The sequence below is a fragment of the Podarcis bocagei genome, assembly GCF_964188305.1.
Source record: "Podarcis bocagei genome assembly, chromosome: 2".
In the NCBI taxonomy this organism is placed as follows: Eukaryota; Metazoa; Chordata; class Lepidosauria; order Squamata; family Lacertidae; genus Podarcis; species Podarcis bocagei.
In genome coordinates this window covers 91,808,965-91,832,848 of record NC_138126.1, presented here as the reverse complement: position 1 = coordinate 91,832,848, position 23,884 = coordinate 91,808,965, and the positions used below count along the sequence as shown (strand labels likewise).

The 23,884-nt window shown below is 43.4% G+C and overlaps 1 protein-coding gene and 1 long non-coding RNA gene across 2 annotated transcripts in view; one reads left to right on the top strand and one right to left on the bottom strand.

The window, feature by feature from the left end:
* PIK3R6 (phosphoinositide-3-kinase regulatory subunit 6) overlaps nucleotides 1-23,884 on the top strand; it is a 36,167-nt gene that overhangs the window by 5,136 nt on the left and 7,147 nt on the right. The window contains exons 2-20 of the mRNA XM_081184463.1: nucleotides 6,211-6,286; nucleotides 7,133-7,309; nucleotides 8,129-8,258; nucleotides 9,087-9,170; nucleotides 9,748-9,839; nucleotides 10,629-10,697; nucleotides 11,888-12,020; nucleotides 12,929-12,998; nucleotides 13,113-13,296; nucleotides 14,997-15,144; nucleotides 16,305-16,397; nucleotides 17,175-17,634; nucleotides 18,840-18,939; nucleotides 19,054-19,176; nucleotides 19,850-19,960; nucleotides 20,096-20,186; nucleotides 20,573-20,643; nucleotides 21,113-21,203; nucleotides 22,790-22,860. Of these exons, the coding sequence (XP_081040589.1) occupies nucleotides 8,246-8,258; nucleotides 9,087-9,170; nucleotides 9,748-9,839; nucleotides 10,629-10,697; nucleotides 11,888-12,020; nucleotides 12,929-12,998; nucleotides 13,113-13,296; nucleotides 14,997-15,144; nucleotides 16,305-16,397; nucleotides 17,175-17,634; nucleotides 18,840-18,939; nucleotides 19,054-19,176; nucleotides 19,850-19,960; nucleotides 20,096-20,186; nucleotides 20,573-20,643; nucleotides 21,113-21,203; nucleotides 22,790-22,860 (2,004 nt within the window). The 5' untranslated portion in view covers nucleotides 6,211-6,286; nucleotides 7,133-7,309; nucleotides 8,129-8,245. The remainder of the gene's footprint in view (nucleotides 1-6,210; nucleotides 6,287-7,132; nucleotides 7,310-8,128; nucleotides 8,259-9,086; nucleotides 9,171-9,747; nucleotides 9,840-10,628; nucleotides 10,698-11,887; nucleotides 12,021-12,928; nucleotides 12,999-13,112; nucleotides 13,297-14,996; nucleotides 15,145-16,304; nucleotides 16,398-17,174; nucleotides 17,635-18,839; nucleotides 18,940-19,053; nucleotides 19,177-19,849; nucleotides 19,961-20,095; nucleotides 20,187-20,572; nucleotides 20,644-21,112; nucleotides 21,204-22,789; nucleotides 22,861-23,884) is intronic.
* On the bottom strand, nucleotides 8,479-10,725 carry LOC308581807. Its single transcript, XR_014005294.1, has 3 exons — nucleotides 10,588-10,725; nucleotides 10,228-10,316; nucleotides 8,479-9,932 (listed from the first exon to the last, which is right to left on the bottom strand). It is a non-coding gene; the product is annotated as an uncharacterized lncRNA (long non-coding RNA).

Sequence of the window (23,884 nt, the reverse complement as noted above, 5' to 3'; positions counted from 1 at the left end):
TTCCCATCATCCCTGACCATGGGCCATGCTGAATGAGGCTCAGCCACCCCTCAACCTCATCCCTGCCACTGAAGTTCATTCTGGTTTGGCAATATAGCCATTCAACTATTGATTGACTGATTTTTTAAACCCCTCTAACCATCACAGTAAGTGGTAAGAAATATGAACTCAAAATGTACCTTTCATGAATTCCAAATGCACCAAAGAGCTCTATGGGCAGTGATGACTTGCATAACTGTCGCTGAGCAGAGCCATCTGAATGTTAAGATGGCAATTAGAATGTATTAAAAGAAGGGTAGTTTAGATGGTTCCTACTGGTCTTTAGGCAGTCTACAGAGAGTGTCCTGAAGTGGCCAAACAGAAGAACATTGCACTTGCGAGGAGCAACTGAAATGCACTGGCGTAAATTGCAAAATTGTACCATCACCTGTTGCTTATTCATCCACATAAAAATCAGCTAAGTTTTACAAATGACCATTGAAATGAGCTAGAAATGAGCTGGGATCTGGCACCCTCATCCACAGGCCTCAGAATAAAGCTTTTTCAAGAGACTTGCCATTCCGAATGACAGTGAGGGGGTGCCTTGAGAAGATTGCAGTATTCCTGAGGAATTGCCTACAAAATTTGCTGCCTGCTGCATCAACTGAATTCCCAAATGACCATCAAAATGCTGGGAGACTGTTTGGATCTTTCAAAATAGCCTGCAGGTTTTGCTGCCCGCCATGCCCATGAGCTGAGCTGCTGAATACACTGAAATGGCTGGGAGAGACTCAGCGACGCTTTGCATTGAATGTCAGGAACCCCAGTGCGTGTTGCAGATGCACATAGGCAGCCCCACCCATGCCCAAGACTTTCCTGTCACTGTTTTGGTACTACTTAGAATACCTTATTCAAACAGATCGTACAACAAGCCTGTGAGTCAGGCTGCATAGTTGCCTATTAGAAATATCAGTAGCTCTCCAAGGAGTCACCTTCAGAATGAGAATAGGAACCCCACTGCCACCCAGTAAAGCATGGGTAGGCAAACTAAGGCCCAGGGTCCGGATCCAGCCCAATCACCTTCTAAATCTGGCCCACGGACGGTCTGGGAATCAGCGTGTTTTTAGATAAGAAGAATGTGTCCTTTTATTTAAAATGCAACTCTGGGTTATTTGTGGGGCCTGCCTGGTGTTTTTACATGAGTATACTGTATCCTTTTATTTAAAATGCATCTCTCGGTTATTTGTGGGGCATAGGAATTTGTTCATCCCCCCAAAAAAAAAATATAGTCTGGCCCCACACAAGGTCTGAGGGGCAGTGGACCGGCCCCCGGCCCTCTCTCAGTCAATCTTTAAGAATTAGTTTGAACCTCCAGAATTTTGTGCTATTCTGGTCCAGACATAGATAAAAATGCTTCACCATGGAGTGTGAAGCCACATCTACTCATTGCATGTGCAAACTGCAATAATAATGAGTGAACATAAGAAACATGAGAATGCCCCCTCCCATGTATTTTCTGCATCTGTTTCTGGAGGCAGGATAACATAATTGAAGCCACACATTTGCACTTTCCTAGAACCTCATCTTTCCAACACACATTACATTAACATACACATTCTAACGGAAAATGCACATTTCTGTACTGAATATTGGAACAAACCATGAGCCGCTCCCTCAGGACAAAGGAAATTTTGCAAGTATACATCAGCACAGCAAAGGTTGCTAAAAGTTCCTGGCTGCACAGTGAAGGCCTACATGGTGCTGGTAATATAGTCATAGCAAGCCATTCTGTGGCCAGCCTGTCTTGGTTTTATGGATGATAGAGACCACATCCTCTTCCACACTGGGATATATGTCATGACAGGTTAGTTGGCAAAGGCTAAGCTCCCACAATTATCTGTCAAAACAATTATCACTTTATTTGGGGGCAACTATCGCAGAGTTTCCTACACTGTCTTCATGACTCTATATCATAATGCATTCCGTTGGGCACTTAGAAGGACATATATTTGCCTGGATTTATTCTGAAGTTGTAATTGCGGCCTTCCTCACAGGGTTGTTGTGAAGCCTATTCAAACAATGTATGCCAAGCAGCATCAAAATGGTGGTGTGGAGAGTGGAGTTGTATGCACCTTTGGGTTGGATAGGTCTTTTGTGTGCACGGCGGTGTTCCTGACATTTCATATCAGTCGCTGGCCAGCCTCCCACCTCAATGCATTTCTACAATCAGCCCCAATCCAGTTCATCAGCAGTAAAACCTGCTAGCGATGTAGCAGGATCCAACCTTTCCACAATAGCTTCTCTATGGTCTTTTAAGAAAACCAGTTGATTAGCACAGCAAGACAGCAAAGCCTTCAGACAATTTAGCAGGGACAAAGGTATCTCAGTACAAAGATACAACAGTAACTTTCTGTCATTTGGAATGGCAGGGGGCTTTATTATGAGGGCTGCAGCTCTAGGTACAAGCATGAAATCCAGAGCAAACGTTGTGCTAGCAGAAGCTGGTTGTACAACAGAAAGTATCAGGGCTACAGAGATCTGTTGAGCAACCAGCCATGAGAACCAGGCTGGATTCCTGCGCCTTTTCTTGCACAAGCCATTTCACTAGCGTAGCTAGTACAGTGCTAAGGGAGTTCAACTTAGCATTACATTGGATTCCTCCCTGTGTGTGTGTGCATGCACAGATGCGCAGACATATCCGTCTAAAGGATATCCCTTATTGGAGCCAATCAGCTATTAATATGGTAATAGGTAGAAGCAAATAGGGAATTGTTAAGTTTGCTTATTCATTTACACTCCCACCCCATTCATACGTTGATTATGGAACTACAGCCCCCTAGAGCTGTCTCCCCTCATTCCAAATTAAAACACAATCCAGAGATTTCTGATTTCCCTCCTATTCATTTTTCAACGACAAACTTTACAGGACCAAGTTTATTTTTCTTGGAATGCTTGGAAGATAGTTTGAACTTAGGTATCTCTCATTTCTTTTTGCCCTCCCATAATCGATTTCTGTGAAATATGCTGAGCTTTAGGGAAAGAGCTGGGAATCAGTTCCTGTTGCCTCATGCTTTCATGAGCACACATCCTATTTTTGTTTTGTTGAAGTTCTTTATTCTTCTATTTTTATTAGGAATAAATATGCCTAACTTAGGGGTTTGTTTAACCGTAGTGAAGCTCTACATTTCCCTCCACCCCTTTGTTTTGTAATGAATGTGTACTGTAGCACATAGGCTTGTCACCCAATCCTTATTTCAAGGAATGGTCCCTTACTTATGAGCCTTGTTTGTTTGTGAGATGCACCCTAACTGCAAAAAGCAACTTCAGTCTCATGTTACAAAGACAGTATATTCCAATGAAGTTCTGTTCTGACCCACAAAATGGATCACTTTCCTACGGTCTCACAATGCGTTCCTTATCTTTGAATTCTTCAGGTGGCAACGTTCAGGTGCAGACCGTGGCAAATAGAAATGTCTGCTTTTCAGTGGGCTGTTCTTTCTTTAAAAGAATTGTGTGAGAGCTAATTGTGGCTGAAATTGTCAGCTAGCTGTGTGCTATGCTGATGTATTCATGCCACTAAAATGGCTTCTCTGTGCCTCCTGAAAAGAATGACTTGAGCCCTTTTCTTCTTACTGTGACAGTGGTGCATCACAGATGTTTGTCTCGAAAAAGCAGGTCAATTGTAGTAAGTGGTGTAATGGGCAGGGCTGGATTAAGACATGCTGCGGCTATAAGCAAAATGGAGTTTAAGAAACCCCACAGCATTACTCCAAAATGTGTATTATTCTAAGCGAAAGAACAATGAAAACATAAATAAGAAGCTTTTATATTTGCATATATTCCCGTACGTAGGCGAGCATACAACTGACAATCTAATAGAAACACATATCTTGCAATAAGACAATTTGTATATGAAATACCTTTACATTAAAATACATTGTGATTTCTTACTTAAAGGTAAAGGTAAAGGGACCCCTGACCAATATAAAAACTATATTGTAGTTCATGCTACACAGTTTTATAAACAAAGGGTAACAAATAAGTGTGTGGCCATTAAGTACATTTTTGTCATACCGGAATGATAAAATCTGCTTTAGAGTCTACATCCCATTTCATTTATTTTTGATCAGCTATGTAAAACTTTAAATTGGTGTATTTAGAGCTCCCCCCCCCCCAGATCTGAGGCCCTAAACTGTAGTTTACTTAACTTGTGTATAAATCTGGCACTGGCGATGAAGAACCTGATTATTGTTGGACTGCTGTTCCCATCAGCTCTAGCCAACCAAATGGTTGGAGAAGCTGGGTGTTGCAGTCCAACACCTAGAGGCCCACAGGGACTTCTAGAACATTCTTCATTGTCGGAGGTCATATATATATATATATATATATATATATATATATATATATATATATATACCAAAATGTCGTATTTTCTATGAACTGAATGGCTTAGCTAAGAATAGGGTCCAATATGGCTTCCCTCACAACACATATAGTTCCCAGTGAATGCTGGGAAATGCTCTCCTCGCTGCTTTGTTGCTTGCTCTTTGACAGCACTATTCAGGCCTGATGGAGAATATGAAAAACCTGAGGCAGGTTAGCGTGACTCTTTGTTGTGACAGAGCTGAACAGCATGAGAGCCTTGTGGGTTGGGGTTCTTGTAAGCTCAGCCGTCACTGTAGGGAAGGTGTGAAGAGGAAGCTAGGCTGTCTGTAATCACTTCTGCCTGAACGGGGTCTTAAAAATAGAACGGCGGAAATGGCAAAGTGGCATAGGCCCCTTGGGGCTGCTTCTATGAATGACTGTGCCACTCTACAGTAATGACTGATGCTGACCATCTCTGATGGGAGAGAAAGCTTCAGGCTAGTAGGTGTTGACAGTACAAACAGGGGAGAACTGCTTTGAACATACATCAATGGTCAAAGGTGATCAGCCAATCCTGCAAACAGGTTTTATTTTTCAAACCTATTCAGTATTATGCACAAGTAGTCCAGTAATAATTTTAATGAACTGAATTCCTGAATGGAATTGGATAATTGAATGGAAAATGGGGGTGGGCAGGCTGAAGTCCCAGGTTCAATCCCTTGTGTGGAAATACTCCTGTCTGAAACCCTGGAGGGCCACTTTCAGTCAGTATTGACCGTACTGGGCTTGATGGATCCATGGTTTGTCTGATATAATTCCAAAAGAATGCTATTTTCTATTGGTTCAGAAATTCCAATTTAACAACTTGGCGCTGCTTGTATAATTGCAGGTGGGGTTAAAGGGTTTAATTATCTGGTGGAGCACTTCAAAGAGCTGTTTTTCTAAATCTGGATAAGAAAAATTTGGGTTTGTGAGTGAGTTGTGATGCAACTTTATCTCCTGGTGGGTAGCTTTTTGGTGGCATGTTACCCCAACAGCCTATCTATGTCTTCATACATCTGATGAAGATCCATCTAATGTCACAATAAATCTGTTAGTCTTTGAGGTGACCCAAGACACTCTGTTAAAGGGACACGGGTGGCGCTGTGGGTTAAACCACAGAGCCTAGAACTTGATGATCAGAAGGTCGGCGGTTTGAATCCCTGCCACAGGGTGAGCTCCCGTTGCTCAGTCCCTGCTCCTGCCAACCTAGCAGTTCGAAAGCACGTCAAAGTGCAAGTAGATAAATAGGTACTGCTCCGGCGGCAAGGTAAACGGCGTTTCCGTGCGCTGCTCTGGTTCGCCAGAAGCAGCTTAGTCATGCTGGCCACATGACCCGGAAGCTGTACGCCGGCTCCCTTGGCCAATAAAGTGAGATGAGCGCCGCAACCCCAGAGTCGGTCACAACTGGACCTAATGGTCAGGGGTCCCTTTAAGACACTCTGTTGTTTTTGCTGCAACAGACTAACATGAGCGACCGCTCTAGAACAAGAGAAGCCAAAGTGGTGAGACCTCCAAATGTTGTTGGACTCCAGTTCCCATCAGCTCCAGACAGAGTGGCCAATAGTCAGGGATAATGGATGTGGGCTGTTGTCTATCATCATCTGGAGAGCATCACATCATCCCCATGCTCTAGAAGTTGTTACTCCTATGCTTGTTCCTGAAGTGAGTCATTCCTCTGTGTACTTGGATGCAAGAGGGGGCAGGGGCTAGCATAACAACTACTGGTGTGACTCTACTCATGTTTCAAAGGCTGCAAAGATTACACTTCTGGTTCTGCTACTGAGGAGGAGAAACTAATCTTGTGTCTCTGGTTTTGCTCCTCAGCTTCCCTTTGAAGTGAGTCCTGGAGCACAACTGCTGGAATCTCTGCAGGGCAGCCTAGCCCATGTGCTCAGAGAAGGTGAGCATCATTTACTGCAGGGATAGACAAACTTCCAGCTTTTTGGAGCTAGTCTGTTGTTGTTGTTTTTACTAGAATCCCACAACGTACTAACTTGAGCCAGAAGCAAAGGACAAAAAGATTAGAATTTCAAAAAGCAGGGTGCCTCCGAGCACATTCTAGTTAGTTAGCTAGTTCCAGGACCAAAATGAGCTCACAGTTCTTTTGTGGGGGGTGAGGGAGCCCATTCCTGGTTTACTCAACCTTTCATAATTTCAGCAGTCTTAATTTAAGAGGGGAAAGAAGGCACCTTTTTGCTGCTGCCATTGTTAAATAATTGGGAGTCAGAAATCTTTGCCAGTCTACTGCAGATGACCCAGACACGCCAGTCAACTGTCTACTCACCTCAAAATAGTGCTGTGCAATGACCAAGCAATAAAGACATTTTATTATCTCGGCTTTGCACTAAACAGCATGGGCCAGTGGTCCTTTGATATCACCAGGAATCTCGGCAGAATATACAGGGGAGCTGGAACACAGAGGAAACGGAAGGCAGGTGAACCAAATAATATTGTGCCAGCCCACCTGAGCAGGATGCCTGTGGCTGCTGCTGCAGAATGTGTTATAACTGGCAGAGAGTACAATCAGAGAAAAGAGTTTCCTTTTAAGCCTTAGGAAATCACTTTGAAGAGAATAATGTTATCAGGGCAACTGTAAATACTAACAGAACTGTCCTTGTTTCCCTGGCTTTATCTGCAGCAAGTGAAACAAACGTGGTCATAGGCGATGGGGATCTATGGACAAAGAGGAGCCCACACATTCCTTTTTCTGATTTTCTTTCTCTCTCTCTCTCTCAAATATTTGCAGGTATTGGCTGGTACTGGTGAGGCAGGTAAAGCAAGTTTGTCTTGGGCGTGTTCCCACCTGACAGAGATTGGCAGCTTCCAAAGAAATCCGACAGCATCCCAGCAGGAGAGCCTGGGTGTGGTTGTAGAAATTGCTGTCTTGCCGCTGCCTGATGCCAAGGACGTTGTAGTATTCTGGGTAAGTGGACCTTCTTTATTTCTAGCAGAGTCATTGACATTCTGACCAAGCCCTTGTCCTGGGCATGTTTCCTGATGCTAATCATCTAGAAATTGATTTCCTATGTTGCCTTGGGGGGTGGGGGTGAAGATGAGATATAAATGTTACAAATATGTTGATCTGAGGATATATGTCCTTCTGGAAAGAGTTTGGCCAACTTCCTTAACAACCACACATGCCCTTCATCCAGCATGCACAATACCAGTAATTTATGGCAGCAGTTTCTCCAAGTTCTATGCCAGTATTGGGGAACCTGTGACATGCCAGATGTTGCTGACTACAACTCCCATCAGCCCCAGCTAAGATAGGTAATGGTCAGGGCTTATGGGAGTTGTAGTCAAACAAAAAATCTTCAGGGCCACAGCTTCCCCACCCATACTCTGTGCCATTGTGAATTATAACACTCATCTTCTAGATCCCTTTTCCCCACACCATCCAGTGGGGGCATGCTATAATGTAGCTTGTTGCTTCTTGAACAAGAGGTGCACACTGAATGTTGGAACTACAGTGTGAAAACCACGATGTCTCCTTCCCTCTTTTTTCATGGAGCCTTGTGCCCCTTGCACCAACAAATTTTGGGGTAAAATAAGCTTAGTGTGAAATAAGTGGGGCGTAATCTACAAAAGTGGATACAATAGCAAAACACATTAAGGTGCCATAAGTCTCTTTTTTGTTTTTGCCGCAACAAACTAACATGGCTACTTATCATTTCAGTGTCAGGTCCCTGGTATTAAACAGGGATTTCAAGCACACTCAACCGCCATCTTGTTTTTTTTGCAGAAGTGCTAGAGGATACTAGGTCATGCTCAGTGAAACTGGACCCTCTGGCCACCCAGTTCTCCCAGAAGTGCTGGAAAAGATAACCTCACGACCACCTGCTGTGACTTCCACCCAACCATGGATAACCCAGGTTACTGTTGTTATTATTATGATCATTAGTCTCATCTTCACAGAAGCATCTCAAAGTGCCTTATCGGCTTCTGCTTGCTCTCTGAGCATGAGGTGTTTAGGTGAAAAGAGTGGATTGTCTCCAGTTCCCCCACTGCACAGTTGAGAGAAAGAGATAAATAAAATTTGGAGGGGCAGCTATGTTAGTCTGATGCAGCAAACACACGAAAAGAGGCTCTTGATTGCTTTAAGTTGCACAGATTTATTGTAGTATAAGCCCATTTCATTAGATGGAATGTTAGACCTAGTAGGAACTTCAGTAGCTCATGGGTAAGGCAAGCTGTATTATTTATTATTCCAACAGGCAGACATAGACCTGATTAGCTTGTGCAACCCTACCATTGCCAGAATCCCACCTTCAGTAGGAGTATAACAACAATTACACACACCCCCTTCATCAGTTGTGTAAGCATTTACTGAGAGGTAATGGATGGGAATTATATATTATGGAAGCAAGTTTTTCACTGGTAATAACCAAAGGCAATGCCTATCTACACTCTCTTGTTTGGGAGAGTTAACATCAAAGCTGTTATAATACTAGTGATAACTGGTTGTATACAAGGAGACAGGGGTGCATGCACCTTTCGATCCATGAAAAGCTCATCCCTTATCTGCTGGCCATTATTCCTGTGCTACTTTATCATGTATTTGCTCAAAAAGGAGCTTGCAGCATTGATGGCAAACCACTAGCATTACCCTTTTGTTGGTAGGATTTGGTTTGTTAAGTACAAATAACAAGAAGACACTGAGTTATCTTGTTCTTCACACCCTGTTTTTCTCCTTTGTCAAGAGGTTGAGTCTGACTTCCTCCGAAGTGTGCATGCCCTCCTTCGTGAACTTGATGGCCACCACCCAGCCTTCCAGAGCGAGAGAGGTAAGAGCCAGTGACCCGTGTGCCCCAGCTCATCACTGAGCACTGAAGAGTTTTGCAGTGTGTCTGAGAACACCTCTCCCACAGCTAGAGAGAGCAAAAGGAAATGACTTTTTATGTTTGGCCAGCTGTGTTGGCATTTCCTGGGTTTTCTGGTCTTGTTGAGATACCTACCCATATGGATGCATATGACTGGGTGTGGGTACCTGGTTGATTCCAGACAAAATAATGTCACCAGTAAAACTCTTCCTTACTGGCAACAATTGTAGAGAGAAGGAGCCATAGCTTGGTGATAAAGAATATGTTTTCCAAGTACAAACTGCTGTAACCTGCCCTGGGACCTTAGGGCAAGTAAGAAATCAAATGAATGACCTAATAAATAATTAAATAAAATAATATGTGGAAACCTTGAGGGAAGAGCTGTTTTTGTTTATGGTTCAGTTCTGTCCGCTCCTCTTCTTCTATAAGTGCAACTCACTTTCCTTCTTTGCAATATTCTGCTCTTGTCTCTTGCTGATTCCTGACCCAGTGAAACATTGATAGCTGTTTTAACTTTGGTTCTCTTCCCACCTTCTTCCAGGGATGCTGAGATGGACTTTGCACAAGAAGATTGACAGGAATCCCAGCAATGGAGCCCTCTTGATCAAAATTCTGGTGAAAGAACTGGAAAGGGTAAGAATGTCCACAGAAGGAAACAAAGGGCTGGGAGTTGTCTTCACAGTCCACATGTAGCCTTTCTCATGAATATGAATCTATGGTTTATTGCTGTGGAAAAATGTGATTAAATTAATATACTGCTCTTCAAATTGAAGACACTTCCAAACATCAGATCCTCTATCAAGGCTCATTGGCTCAGTCATAAATTCAGGGTAGCCAATGCAGCCTGCTTCTGACATCACTCACAATCTCTCTAGTGTTTGTAGGGAACCAGCTGCCCCGGTGTTCCTTATTGTTTATCCTGCACCTTTCTGCCACTTCTGGTCCTTCTTACTCTCTCATTAGAAGCCATTCTTCCTGCAGAAAAACTGATCTTTAGGTTGGCTGAAGATAGTATACTTACAGAGCATTGGGAGGTCCATGATGTGTATGCTCATTCCACTATTTTTTCCCCTAAGCAGATGTTGCAGGATTTTGTAGTGTTCCAAAAACCTGCAAAATGCACATGACCAAAGATGTCACAGCTGCTTCAAGCTTTCCTCCTAGGCTTTATATTCATAGATTCCCCCCTCCCCCTCAAATCTCTCCTAAGCATGTCAAGGGTAAGTCTTTAACTGAACGCACAGTCCAGCTGAGGTCTGGCTGGTACCATGGCAATGTTCCACCTAGAGTTGTCTCTGCTATCAAATGCTCTGTTGTTCTAGCTGCCAGCCCTCCTCCCTCATGTGTTTTGTGACACCAGAGGATCCAAAATCAGCCTCACATTGTTGGAAAATCTTCAGCGTAACCGTTTGCTTTCTCTAGGCAGAAAGATGCAACTATCGGCAGTACATCATCCCTTTGCTTCACACGCTGATGTACACATTGATAAAGGTGAGAACTATAAATTCATGCGGCTGTGATAGCACAGGAATTCCATGCTGGGAGTTGATGTGAGGTGTCAGCTTGCACTATGGCCAACAGCTCTTTGGTTTCCATGGATACCACTCGAGATTCTATTTTGAATTCTAGGGATGTGTGAAATGTGCAAGAGAGGGTGCCTCTAAGCATGTGCAGCGTGTTTTTCCCTCCCTGCTGGGAAGACACAGCCACTTTGATACTTCTGGGGCTTTGGAGCAGAGTGTTTAAGGCAAAAATGGTCTGACTTCTAGTTAGATTTGAGCCCTAGCACCTCTCCCCTGTAAGAATGGGTAAGCACTGGATATTGTCAGAGTGTCAGACAACAGTCTGAAATGCATTTATGGATGTCCACGTTTTCTTGTGCTGCTCCATTCATAGTTTAAAAAGAAGTGACTCATTAAAATCAATGGTAAGAGGGGGGAAACACGACTCAACAACATCTCTGTGGTGGAATGCAGGTGATTAATGGTCTGTTTATAACCAGAGGTTCTCCAACTTTACCATATGCTGTCTGCATGCATAAAAGATGCATAATTCATGTGAATTGTGAAGCACATACATTAGCAGTGATGCTGTCCCTGCTTGCAGACACCTTGGGAGAGTTACATTTGCTCCCTGTGGAAAAATGGCGAAATACTAGCATAAAATCAGCTTAGCGAAAATTCTGGAGCAGAAAACACCCCCAGTTTTACTGAAAATGGAAGTCTGTAATAAGGAAATAGTGACAGTGAAAGACATTTTTATTTGAAGAAATGTTTAGTAGCTGTGGGCGTCTCAGGATAGCTGCATTTTCATACCCTGGAGAGTAAAACGACAGGGAAACATATGGTTATCTTAGACTTAGACACTGCTTTCTCCCCCCTCCCGTCTCCTTGTAATCATTCAAGATTCCCTGAGGTCACCAAATAAAGCAAAGAAAGTAACAGAAGCATTTATCCTTGTACAGCTACTCTGCAAAAGGAAACATATGAATCTTGATGAACTATCTTCTCAGTATAGTTGGAGTGCTCAGTCCAGATTCCACCAAACAGCAGATGCGAATAGGCCTGATTCCACTTATACCAGGGGTGAATTGGGCTGGTGATTGTCAGCCAGTGCTACAGGGTACTTCTCATATTTAAATAATTTTTACACCGAAGTTTGTTCTCCCATTGCTGCTCCAGACACCTTGCATCCCTGACGATTTGTATGAGAGAGTGTACGATTTCTGCAAGAAGTTACTAACTCTGCCCAAACCATACTGCACCATTGGCCTGGATTATGCTCGGCAGCTAAAACTAGAACGGACAATACCAGGTGTGCAATATTCCACACTCTTTTTGCTTTCTTTTGGTTTGTTTGTTGAGGAGCATTGGGGCGGTGGGGGGAAATTGGTCAAGCAGACGAAAAGCACTCATAATTGGGGTGGCAGGATGTGTTCATCCATCTGTCAGTTGGGTCCTGCTGCTGGTTCATTTCAGCAGGAAACCAATCAAAGTGGGATGCTCTTATCATGGTTCACACTTTCCTTGACACTGATAAGCTAACACTGGGCCAGAAACATTGCTTAGATTCCCCTGTTAGTGTGCTACCAAAACAGCTGTTCTTTCTGAAAGGCAACCTGCATTTCTTTTAACACACATTGCTTGAAGGCTGTGTAAAAACGCCCTGGCATGCTTCTTTGTGCAAAGGCTTATGTTCAGATACTGCAACCAACTTATTAATGAACAACTTTAATTGCTCAATAATGGATGACTACAGCTCACTTATCAGGTACCATAATAATGGATGACTACAGCTCACTTATCAGGTACCTACTTCATGAAGTAGAATGCTCCAAAGCTTTTTCGTAGCCAGGAGCCCATAGCAAAAAGCCACTTCAAATGTTCCAAATTTCCAGTTACTTTTGTAACACTTCCATGCAGGAAATTATATTATATTATATGTAGACTATTGCAAGAGATCTATTCATTGCATGTAAAAACTTTGGAAACTGCAGACAGAAGAAAAAGAAGCATTTGCCTTTCCACCTTTCTGTTGGGACTTCCTTGAAGATTTCTCTCCCCCCCCCCCCATTCATGCAGTTTGTAGTCTCACTTTTGGACTTGATTCCATTTCAAACCAATGTTATGACATCATTATCAATGGTGTGGTTAGTTATACCAAAACCAAACCACTGACCTTTAAACTTTGACTGATATTTAGATGCTTATTTTATTCATTAGGAGCATTATACCAAAGAATGGTTTCTGCAGAGCAAAGTCTCAAGAACGACTCATTCCCCTATCAGGAAAAGTAAGTATAGGGCCTCTCACCTGTCTTAAAGTGACATATTTATCACAAACACAAAAAAATAAATCTGCACTAATGTGTGGCTGTCTCTATATATGTTAACTCTTCATTCCCCAGGGTTTTCCTGTTTGTAGATCCAGAACTGCTGTCTGAAGCTGTATGCCGGGCACTCATTGATGAAATCAAGGCTGCTCAGATGTCCCAGTGTATGAAGTCCTGCATGCTCTGTGTGATAGAACGTGCCTTCCAAATGGTGCTGAAGGAACACGGTCACGTTAAGAACGTGCACAGCATTCTTCAGGTACCGTAAAGATTTCATTCAAATAAATGAAATTCCATAAGCAGAAATACCAGACATTCCCAGTCACTTGCCTCCCATCTGGAGGGCTGCCATTATACAGTTACTCCATAGACTATTATTCTCATACTGGGGATGGATGTGTGAGCAAAAGTTAGTGTTGCTTCAGATGAAAACTGCAGAAGGTAGAGATTTAAACAAAACAACTTGTGGGCTTAAGAACACCACTCCGTCCAGTACACTCTGGCATATATAGACAAAAAAAACACACACACAAACGGATCACCTTTTCCCCACTGTGTAAAAGGGTACATTAACTGATGGAAAGAAAGCAAATGAATCTTATGGTAAGTGGCTGATTCATGGGGTTTTGCTAGTCTTCTTGCAAAGCTATACATCCAGACAGAGACTTTGTTAATGCTGAGCCACAGACCTGATTAATTCCACCACCACCAAGACAGCCGTCTCTAGAATTTCTAAAGTTACCTGGGAGTGTGGCCAACTGAACTCATGGAAACGTATCAAAAAATAGGTTCCAAATTGTATAGAATGTTGCAAGTTTTTAATGAATGTTTCAGGCTCTGCATCCCCTCTAGCAATTGCCATGTTCTTGGTGACTTTGTCCATTAATAAGGGTTCCCAAAGCCTCTGAATTTGAACCCTAGCCTTGACAAATACACCAAACTTGACAGATACACCAAACATTTTCACTGATTGTAATTATTGCTCTTGCTGCTGCTGAGGAATGTGAAAACATTTTCTCATGTGTTGTAGACTATCAGTCCTTTGGAAAACAGTATTTCAAGTACTTGGAGACTTAAGGGTATTTTGTTTTAGTTATGTTATTAATTTTGTTTAAGATACTTCCCCAAATTTTCCTCCACTAGAGGATATGACCACCACAGGCAGGCAGATGTACCAGTTCCTTGACATCCTCTCCAACATTTATTTGAAGCTGTTTGACTATCTTTTGCTCCTTGACTTGGACTTTGTGCCAATGAGAAAGTCCTTAGAGGCTGCAGTCCATCCATTTACGTTGGAGAAAGCCCCATTGAACTCATTGGGACTTATGTCTAAGTAGACACATAGAGGGATTGTTCTATGAAAGTCAGTTCTCTTGCCTTTGGCGCTTATTGCCTTCCTTGAGCCAGAAATAAAACACTTATCCCAAATTGAATTGTCTGTTGGCATTTTAACAAGATTTGTTGGACTACAGATGGGGGAGAAGGGAAGCTTAGGAAACAGAAGGAAGGAAATTACTCCCAAAGTCTTAAAAGGTCAAGTTTTAATAAGAAATATTAGAAGCAAACAAAGTTTTAAGAATACTTTTAAGAAACCTGCTAGCTGTGCTGTCAGGTGCCGCATATCTACCCATTTCCCCATGTGCTCATACATGTCAATGACAAAATTGTTTTTGAGTTAGGGAGAGCTGAGTATTGTGAGTACCATACATGCGTAGAGTAATTTGCTATAAAGAAAAAAAGCTTGAATAGGTGTTTGCAGTCTGTGAACTTCATTCCAGCCAGGACTCCCCCCCCCCCAAGAAAAATAGGTGCCAGTACTCACCATGAAGTTGTTACAGTAAGTGCCCAACTTTTTAACAACAACAAAAAGAGGTGTTGGTACTGCGTACCCTTGAGTATCCCTTGAAAAAGAAAGCACTGATTCCAGCAATGATTCATTACTCCTTCCCTCTGTGACAGGCAAAGCCCTTAGATGTGACTGAGCACTATTTTCAGCAAGTGATGGCAGCCATTGAACATGCAGGAAGAGATATGAGTGCAGAATACAATCAATATGTTGAAGAATTGGGGAAAATCTACAGCACATTGATGAGCACTACAGAGAAAGGTAAGTGTGGCCCTACGAGGCTGGGATGTGAAAAAGATCCCCAGTCCCTGTGCTTCATCTGGGACTGAGTCCTGAGCCCTTATTGTAGTTGCTTTTGTGGGCTTAGCTTCCCACAGCACCCACAACAGTGTGAAAGGCAAAATCATTGATTTAGGTGCTGGAAGGACGGAAACTGATTTATGCATTCAAAGGGGATTGTGTCTTGTAGCTCTGTGCTTTGTTCAGGATCACCCCCTTGTATAGATATTTGCATGCAGTCCTCGGTACTCAAAAAAGACCAACTTCAAAGTGATTTCTGAGGAGAAGGAAATTTGTGTGTCTGTTCAGTAAGTGTGACCCTGTACTGGTCAGAGACAAGAAGGCTAAATGGGCAAAAGTGCCAAGTATAATTTGGGGGTCTGCTCAATGGTAAGAGGTGATATTACTGGTCACCCCAAATCAACGAAGAGGGATATCATAAGCTCCTGACACAATGCTTTATCTATTTATTATTGCATGTCTATGCCACCTTTCCTCCAAGGAGCTCAAGGTGGTACATTGTTCTCCCCTCCCCATTTTTCCTCACAACAGCCCCGTGAGGTAGGTTAAGGTAAGAGAGAGTGACTGACCCAAGGTCACCCAGTGAGCTTCATGGCTGAAGAGGGGTTTGAAACCCTGGTTTCTCAACTCCTAGTCTGACACTCTATCCATTACACATTGCATGTGAAACATCATTGATGTCATTTGACACTTTTAAATGTTAGTTATCACCCAGCAGGCAACTACACTAAATAAAACTTACACCTTTCCCCCACAACATGAAATATAATGGATAAACGTTTATTTCTAGCAATCACATGGCTTTTTCTGACTGTCTGGAATTGGTGCTGTTCATTGCCCTGAAGAAACTGCTATTTTGCCATGTATCAGCCTCTGGCTAGCTGCTTCACATTTTTCTACATTAGCTTAATTATAAGAAGGCTCTTCATCAGGCTAATGCAGGGCAAATGAGCCACAGTTTTGTTTTGTTTTTTAAAAAAGCCCATGGACTTCCACTTTCCCTTTACCATATGTTTCCCTCGACCTCTAGTGTAGTTCCTAGTCTCTGCTTTTACCCATCTGGCCTTCATTGTACTCCTTGAAATTGAAAGATTAACAAAAAAATTCTCTGTGTCCTACAGATGTGGAGGAGACAGGCGTAGAAAAAAGTTCAGGGATTCCTTTACCCAACCCTAACATCAGCTTCCACTTGTGGAGAGATGAAGACCAGCTTTGTGAGTGTCTGTTCTCATGGCCTGTATCTCACTTGGAAGCAGCTGTTGTTATCCTTTTTCACTCTGTGAGAGGGCAAGCAGGGCGGAGTCACTCCCGGGATGCAGTGTCCCTGTGGTCACTGCAAACAACGTGTCTTTGGCCCCTTCTGGTTTCCTTTTGGCTACCATTTATCCTCTGAGGTGTAGTTTACTGCAGACAGTTCTTTTGGGGGCCAATGGCAGCGAGGAGGGGCTGTTTCTCAGAAGAAAACCTGCACAAGGCCCTGATCCAGATTAGAAGCATATTCTACTTTGGGCGACCCTATGATTTCCCCCCTTTCTTTCAAAATAAAACTGACCAATTTAAGCATGCCTCTAAGTGTACTGATCATAACATGTGCTTATCCTTGCCATGCCTACTTTCTTTAAAATAAAGAAAGATAAGATAAATATAAGAGCTCTTATTTTCAACATGGGGAAACTACTCACCTGTATTCTGAAGTTGTAGAATCCCAGGAGGGAGGTAACATGTTTTTCCTCCTGAACATTTTGATTGGCTCTAACCATCTCAGGGAAAAGGTTTGGGAACCAATAAAGTAGTGTTTTCGTGTTAGGAGGCAGCCTACATTATATTAAAACATGTTGTGTATGTGCACATAGACTGAAGTAGTCTGGCCTATGAATGTGGGCAAGAAACTTTACTTTTGTAGTGTTGGGACAATGCCACACTGTGCCATGTGAAGATTCAAGAATTATGATGGCCTTCTAGGTATTTCACAAACCATCTCTTCATTTTAGGGAAGGAGTTGGTGCTATTCCTCCGTTCGCCAAGTCAATCCTGTGAACAGGATTCCCTGAGTCCAGAACTGGATATCTTTGAGTTTCAGGATATGGGGCCAGACTTTGACTGCTGTGAGCAGACACGTTTCTCTGTGCTCTCCAATGACAGCGGGATTGAGCGTGACCTGCCCAATCTGGGCGATGAAAATCAGTCTTCTTGCACTGCTGAGGCTGAGCACTCTCGGCTCCAGAGGAAAGGTTGCATGAAGAAGAAGGGGTCTCCTCTGGACAGCCTCGCTTTCCTACAGAGCGGCTCTAATGGGCAAGGAGCAAAGCCTGCTGGGAAGCTGCATCGGAAATCTGGGGGTAGCGTCATGGAGCCGGTGGCTCAGCTGAAACGGCTGCACACAGCTCGTGTCTTGGTACTGGGTGATGACAGAATTCTGGGGCGCCTAGCCCAGGCCTATTACTCCCTGAGGTAAGTGACTGTCATGATGACTTTGAGAAGAGGGAGAGTTTTGCTGTGTTTGGGACAGAGTTCCAGTTTCTGTGTGGTGGAGTTGCAGTATCTCCTTCTAGGCCAGGGAGGTCCAACTTTTCATAACAAGTGGGCTGCAAGAATACTTTGACATGGAACCCATGGGCCACACACTGCCCATACCCTCCAACATTTCTCTGAAGAAAATAGGGTCAGCCTATTCCATAATAATAATTTATACCCCACCCATCTGACTGGGTTTCCCCAGCCACCCTGGGTGGCTTCCAATATATATATTGTGTGTGTGTACACACACACACACACAACAAAACATTAAATATTAAGAAAACTTCCCTATACAAGGCTGCCTTCAGATGGCTCAGGGGTCGGATAAATCCATACCCTCCAATATTTTTCTGATTAAAATAGGGACATCCTAAGGAAGCACTGGACATCCCAAGATCAAACCGGAAACTGGGGCAGCTTCTGTAAAACCGGGGTGCCTTCTGTAAAACTGGGACTGTCCCTGGAAAATAAGGACACTTGGAGGGTCTGACACTGCCTTGTCGTGTCTGTGGGGGGGGGAGCAAGCCCAAAATTTGATGCTGCCCTCCCCCCAGCCCTCACACTGCCTTCCCAAAGTGAGGCACCAGGCTTTGGGAAAGGGGCATGAGGCTCTGGCAGGGTCCTAGAGCTCTCGCACCTCCTTCCCAAGCACTAACCAGGCTTTGGGGAGGAGCCTGGAGGAAGGGTGGTGCAAGGGCTGGGCCTGCAGGGGTGTCAAACATTGCCAAGGGCTTCCAGAAAGGTATTGAGGGCCACATTATGCCCTGGGGCCATGTGTTGGACCACCCTGTTCTCGGCACTGCTGATGTGAAAGCATGGTCATGATTAGGTGTTAGTACGAAAATGGCAAGGGCACAGGCAGGTCTCTTTAGGGTGCTCAGCATGACTTAATGGGAAGTTTTATGCTAGGCTAGGGACAGCGGGGGGAGGGGGGAGAGGGAGGAACATACCAAGGAGTTCCATGGGAAATAGTGGCAACCGTATTTTTCCTGGCTAGAGAATGACATGGATTCCTCCCCCTAATACCATTATTTGTGGCTATCAAAATACTATGTGTACAGGTCCACCTGTGTCCTCTCCACCACAAGAGATGAGATACTGGGATGACCTAAGAACAATTTTCCCTTCCTCATTTCCAGGAAGCGGGAGAGCAGACGTGCCTTTCTTACACCAAGGCTAAAAGTGCAATTTTACTATGTGCCTGTTGTGGAGGAACAACCCACATCTTCCCCCACCGAGGTGAGCAGCTCAGGGCCATGCAGAGGACGGCAGAGCTAAATTGTGGTCATCCCCTTCCTACCACGGTCCTATGCTCTTTGTACTGGTGAGCTTACTCTACTTCTTCTCTTCCAGGAAGCTGCTCTGCCTGACCAGACAGAGCCTTGTGAGTTGGCTGCTTACCTTGGAAGAGCTGATCCATGGTACGAGAGCAACATTAACACCCTCTGTCACATGATTCCGAAGCTGGCCACCATGGTAGGAGAGGAGCCCTTCCTTCTGCTTGTATTCCTTAGAACAGGGATAGGAACCCAAGGACTCCAACTCCCATCAGCCCCAGCCAGCAGGAGCAAATGGTCAGGGACTGTGGGAGTTGTAGTCCAGCAACATTTGCAGGCCCACAAGTTCCCCACTTCTGCCTTAGAAACAACAATGGGAATTTTTGGAATGTTCTTCAGATGGCAGAAGGAACTGTCACTGAGGTTGGTGCTCTGTCAGAAACAAGGGCCAAGTACTTCCAGATCTTACGTATACCTAGACCATGGGTAAACCTGAGGCTCCCATCAGGCTCAGCCAGCATGGTGAATCATCAGGAAATATATGCATTATAGTCCAACAGTTGGAGAACACCGTGTGGGCAACCCCTGATCTAGACTTACATCCATTTAGCATGCTGGCCAGTGAAAGGCTAGTTCTTCCTCTCCAACTTATAATAGAGGTAGAATAGAATGGCCAATTTTTAAAATTTATTTTTAGTATTTCACTTTCTTGGCTCTAGTGTTGTAGATACAACGTGAGTTGTGTGTATCATCCCTTGGCTGCCTAATTCACCAAGCAGGTGAAATATCAGGAATGATCAGGAAGCTAACAGAAATAGCAGGTAACTTGGCAGTTGGTTTGGACTGATGCAGTCATCTTTGATCCCACACAGCCCTCTTCTCCAAGCAAATCTACAGTCTCTGAGCTGTTCATCCTTGACGTGATTGCGTACTATGTGCGTCTGGGCTTGCAGCCAGTCTTCTTCCAGGTGTATGCAGTGAAGGTCAGTGCTCTCTTCCTGTTCTTTGAGCATTGTGAAGTTTACCACCAGGCTGCACAAAAATTATATTCATGCCACTTGTAACAGTTCACCCACTTGGAAGGAACCATGCTTTGAGAGCCTCTTTCTGCCTTTCAGCTTTTCTTCAGTAATACAGATTTGGAGCCTGTTGAGGACATTTTCTTGATTGAACTGAGTCTAATGCTTGAAGACTTCAACCCTTCCAGAGGTCTGTATCTCATGTCAGGGCTCCCTAGATATCGCAGAGCTCCTTTCAGATCTCTCCAGCTGGGGAAGCATTCGCTGGTCTTCAGCCAGGCTGTGTCTCAAGAAAATAAAAAGTTAAGAAAGGAGGCAGAAGGGTAACCGGTCATTGGGGAAAAAACACCAAGTTGTGTGTTCTTCTGTGATGCCATGAGTTGCAGAACTCATTGGCTCTTATTTTTCCTGTCACTTTTATACACATACTATTCCCACTCCAGCTGTACTTATAGGTCCTTATAAGGGAAAGTATGCCCCAATATTCATCCTCTCCCCTCCCCCTGTAAACTTAAATGGGAAGATAGCTGTGTCAGTATCCCAGCTAATTGAAATCTGTGGCTGTTTCTTTTGCAGACACTCTACCAACGAAAAAGAAGCTAGCAGTAGAAGTTCCTGGTGCAGATCTTACACTCATGTATAAGAAGGTGAGAACATTTATAAATAGTCGGCAAGAAGGGACAGGTACAGAGTCCTAGCAATCATCATGGCATCCTAGGCAAAATATTTCACCCACATTAATTATAACTGAGGCTATGAATGCTGGCAGAACCTGTAATTTGTTTTCATTAATGGTCCAGAAAATATGGATAGACTTCTAGAGAGAGAATTAACCTGCCCTGGTTTTTCTTCCTGCATATTTCATGCTTACCCAGAATGATAGGCTTCTTAGTTGCTGGATGGATGGGGGGCGTTCTCCACTGTTCTCTGTGCTGATTGCCTGACACATGACAAGCATAGGACAATGGTCTACTACAGTAAAAAGAAAAAAAGAGCATTGTTGCAAAATATAGAAACAGCAGTGGTTATACTGTATGGTTGAAATAATAACCCATTGTTTCCAATAAGGATTGATGCATTTTTTTTCACTGGGAAACAATGGTGATTTCTGTCTAGGTTTTGTTGAGCAACCGTGAGAAGGAGGAGACACTTTCACTGCGATCCACAGGCCTGGTTATTAAAGCCATTCCCTCAAATGAGACTGAAGGTAAAGGCATTGTATAGGTGGGGACAGCACACACTGGTTTTCTGGGCTTCCACTTTTCTGGATTCCTAGCTGGATTCCTGGGCGAGAGCTGGAGTTCTGCAGATGACAGGCACTCTTCTTCCAAAGTGAAGGAGCAGACTAAACTTGCTTCATGGTAGGTATACATTCTTTTTGCCAACTTGCTGCTGTCACAAAAAAATGAGGAGCGGTTAATATGTCCACTTCATTTCTGAAGAGAGGGACAGCTCAGAGTTAATCTAATGTATATTTTAGAAAGCTGTTTGTTCACTATGCATTTGGACTCTTCTTACAATATTGTAACCAAAGTATGCCTGATGGATCCTGAGATCAAACAGCAGGTTTTTGTCTATGTTTTGATACAGTTGGATACCATTTTGCACCAAGATGGTGGGCTGAAACTTTCAAAACTCTACTGATATTTTGGTTTCTTAGAATTCCTTAGCAACTCTAGGTATGAGGCTGCTAGTAATCAAATAAGAGAAACAAACAGGACCCACAGAATGCCAGCAAATTGGTTTGGGAGAGACACATTTAAGCAATCACATGGTGCCTGCCCGTCCCCCCCAAGAACCCAACAGTTGTTTTCTTATGCTAAAAAATGTTCTGTGAAATGAGTGCCTTAAGATGTTGCAGATACCCTATCAGTCATTGCTCTGCACAACTCCTTCTGCTTCAAATTTGATGAAGCTTGTTCCCCTCACCCCAGGCTCAGTCCTCAAAATGTTATGTAGGACAAACAATTAGTGAGGTTTCCAGAATCGTGTGACACCTGCTTTTATGCATGTCTGTTTTGTAGACACCCTGTTCCTGTGAGGGAGCAATCAGCTGCTAAATTACGGTTTTAAAAAAGAAATGATAACTGAATGGTGGGACTCGTGTTGGTTATCATCTGTGATGCTACATGCACCACCCAATAGGTGCCAATGAAACTCATACAACCACCTTCCATGCAGCAATGGAGGAGCTAAGCTGGGGAACAAATACACACATTTTCCCCAGCAATTTTGAACCTCGGGGAAATGTTTGTATCCCTTCAATATATCCTTTAAAGTCCTTCTTTAAGAAACACTTGGATCTTCCACAACAGGCATAGGCAAACTTGGCCCTCCAGATGTTTTGAGACAACAATTCCCATCATCCCTGACCACTGGTCCTGTTAGCTAGGGATGATGGGAGTTGTAGTCCCAAAACATCTGGAGGGCTGAGTTTGCCTATGCCTGTTGCACAAAAACAGAGTATGTTCATTGTAGCTGTATGTTCATTGTGTAGCCCCCCACCCTGCTCCCACAGCCCCCCGTATATCTTAAAAGGTCCTAGGAAGGGAGGACGAGGAGGAACTATAAAGTCTGAGTGAACTTCTCCATGCTGTTTCTCAGGGTAGGAGAAACAGTGTTCTGACTGTGTTCCAGAGCTCTCTTCTACTGCTGCATAGAACGATGTTAGTCATGGAGGAAATTTGGGCCAGTGCTAAACATGGCAGGGGATCATGCAAATGCATCAGTTGAGGCAAAAAGAAGGGGAAAGTCATGACCGATTCATCCATCTTTCTTCATTGTACTCTGCAGATCTGGTGTGCTTGAATGTGAATACTACTGAAGTTGTAAAAGTATCCAACCTCTCAGGACGATCATATTCTGTAAGTGACACTCTGATTCTTCAGAATTAGGAACCTAGTGGTGCTGCTTAGTATCTACAGGGGGTGGGATGTAGGATTTCCCACCTATTCTACAATACAAAGTAGGAGAAAATCATAAAAAATGTTACCCTCAATGGAACTTTATGAATCCACCTAGTATATAAGTTAAGTTTGCTCCAAACTTTTTCTGAAGCAAAAATCAGCAACCCTAGACCCATTAATGAATATTCATCATAGCTGAACATAAAAATTACAACCTCCTTTCCTCATTCTTCTGTTGACCATGTCTGCTGAGTCTCCATGGGCTTCTTTATTAACTACATCTTGCTAAAATCTCAAATTCCAACCAAAAAGACCCTGCGTATTTTTTTTGGAACGGAAACTTTCACACATAGCAGTTCTATGTCACTATGTCAGGTGCTGAAGCTATTCTGATACTTGAATCAGGATCCCTTCAAACTGTTTACTTGGGTTATTGAACCTTGTGCTTTCCCAATGAGGAATGCAAATCCTGCTTTCCCAGAAAAGAATGTTACATGAGTCCTTTGGGTTAGAAAGCAATCAGGTTTGCAAGAGTATGTGTGCACTTGGAATGGAAACTGTTAAGCTTCTTTGATGAGCCCCTTAGTAAATTGACTGCATGATGCTGACCTACATCTCAGATCACAGGATATGTGCAACACAAAGTGGCTTTGCCACAGGACAAACAGCTCGACAAGCATTTCATAATTTCAATTGCATAGTCAGCCTTGGTGTGATGCTGTCGCACAGATATTTTCTTCCTCTTTTCATCATGGCACTATTCTTCCAATATGTAGTTATTTACAATTTCATGTGGCTAAAATTGAAATGACAAAGAAATATCCATTTTCTTTCCAGAAGGATATATAAGTCACTAGGTTTGTAATCCAAAATATTAGATTCTAAATTACATTTATTCTTCAAAGGTTAATTTTATGCTGGAAGAAGTATTCTCCTGCACCTGTGAAAGAAAGGAAAAAGGGGTTCCATTTCAGGCTTATAC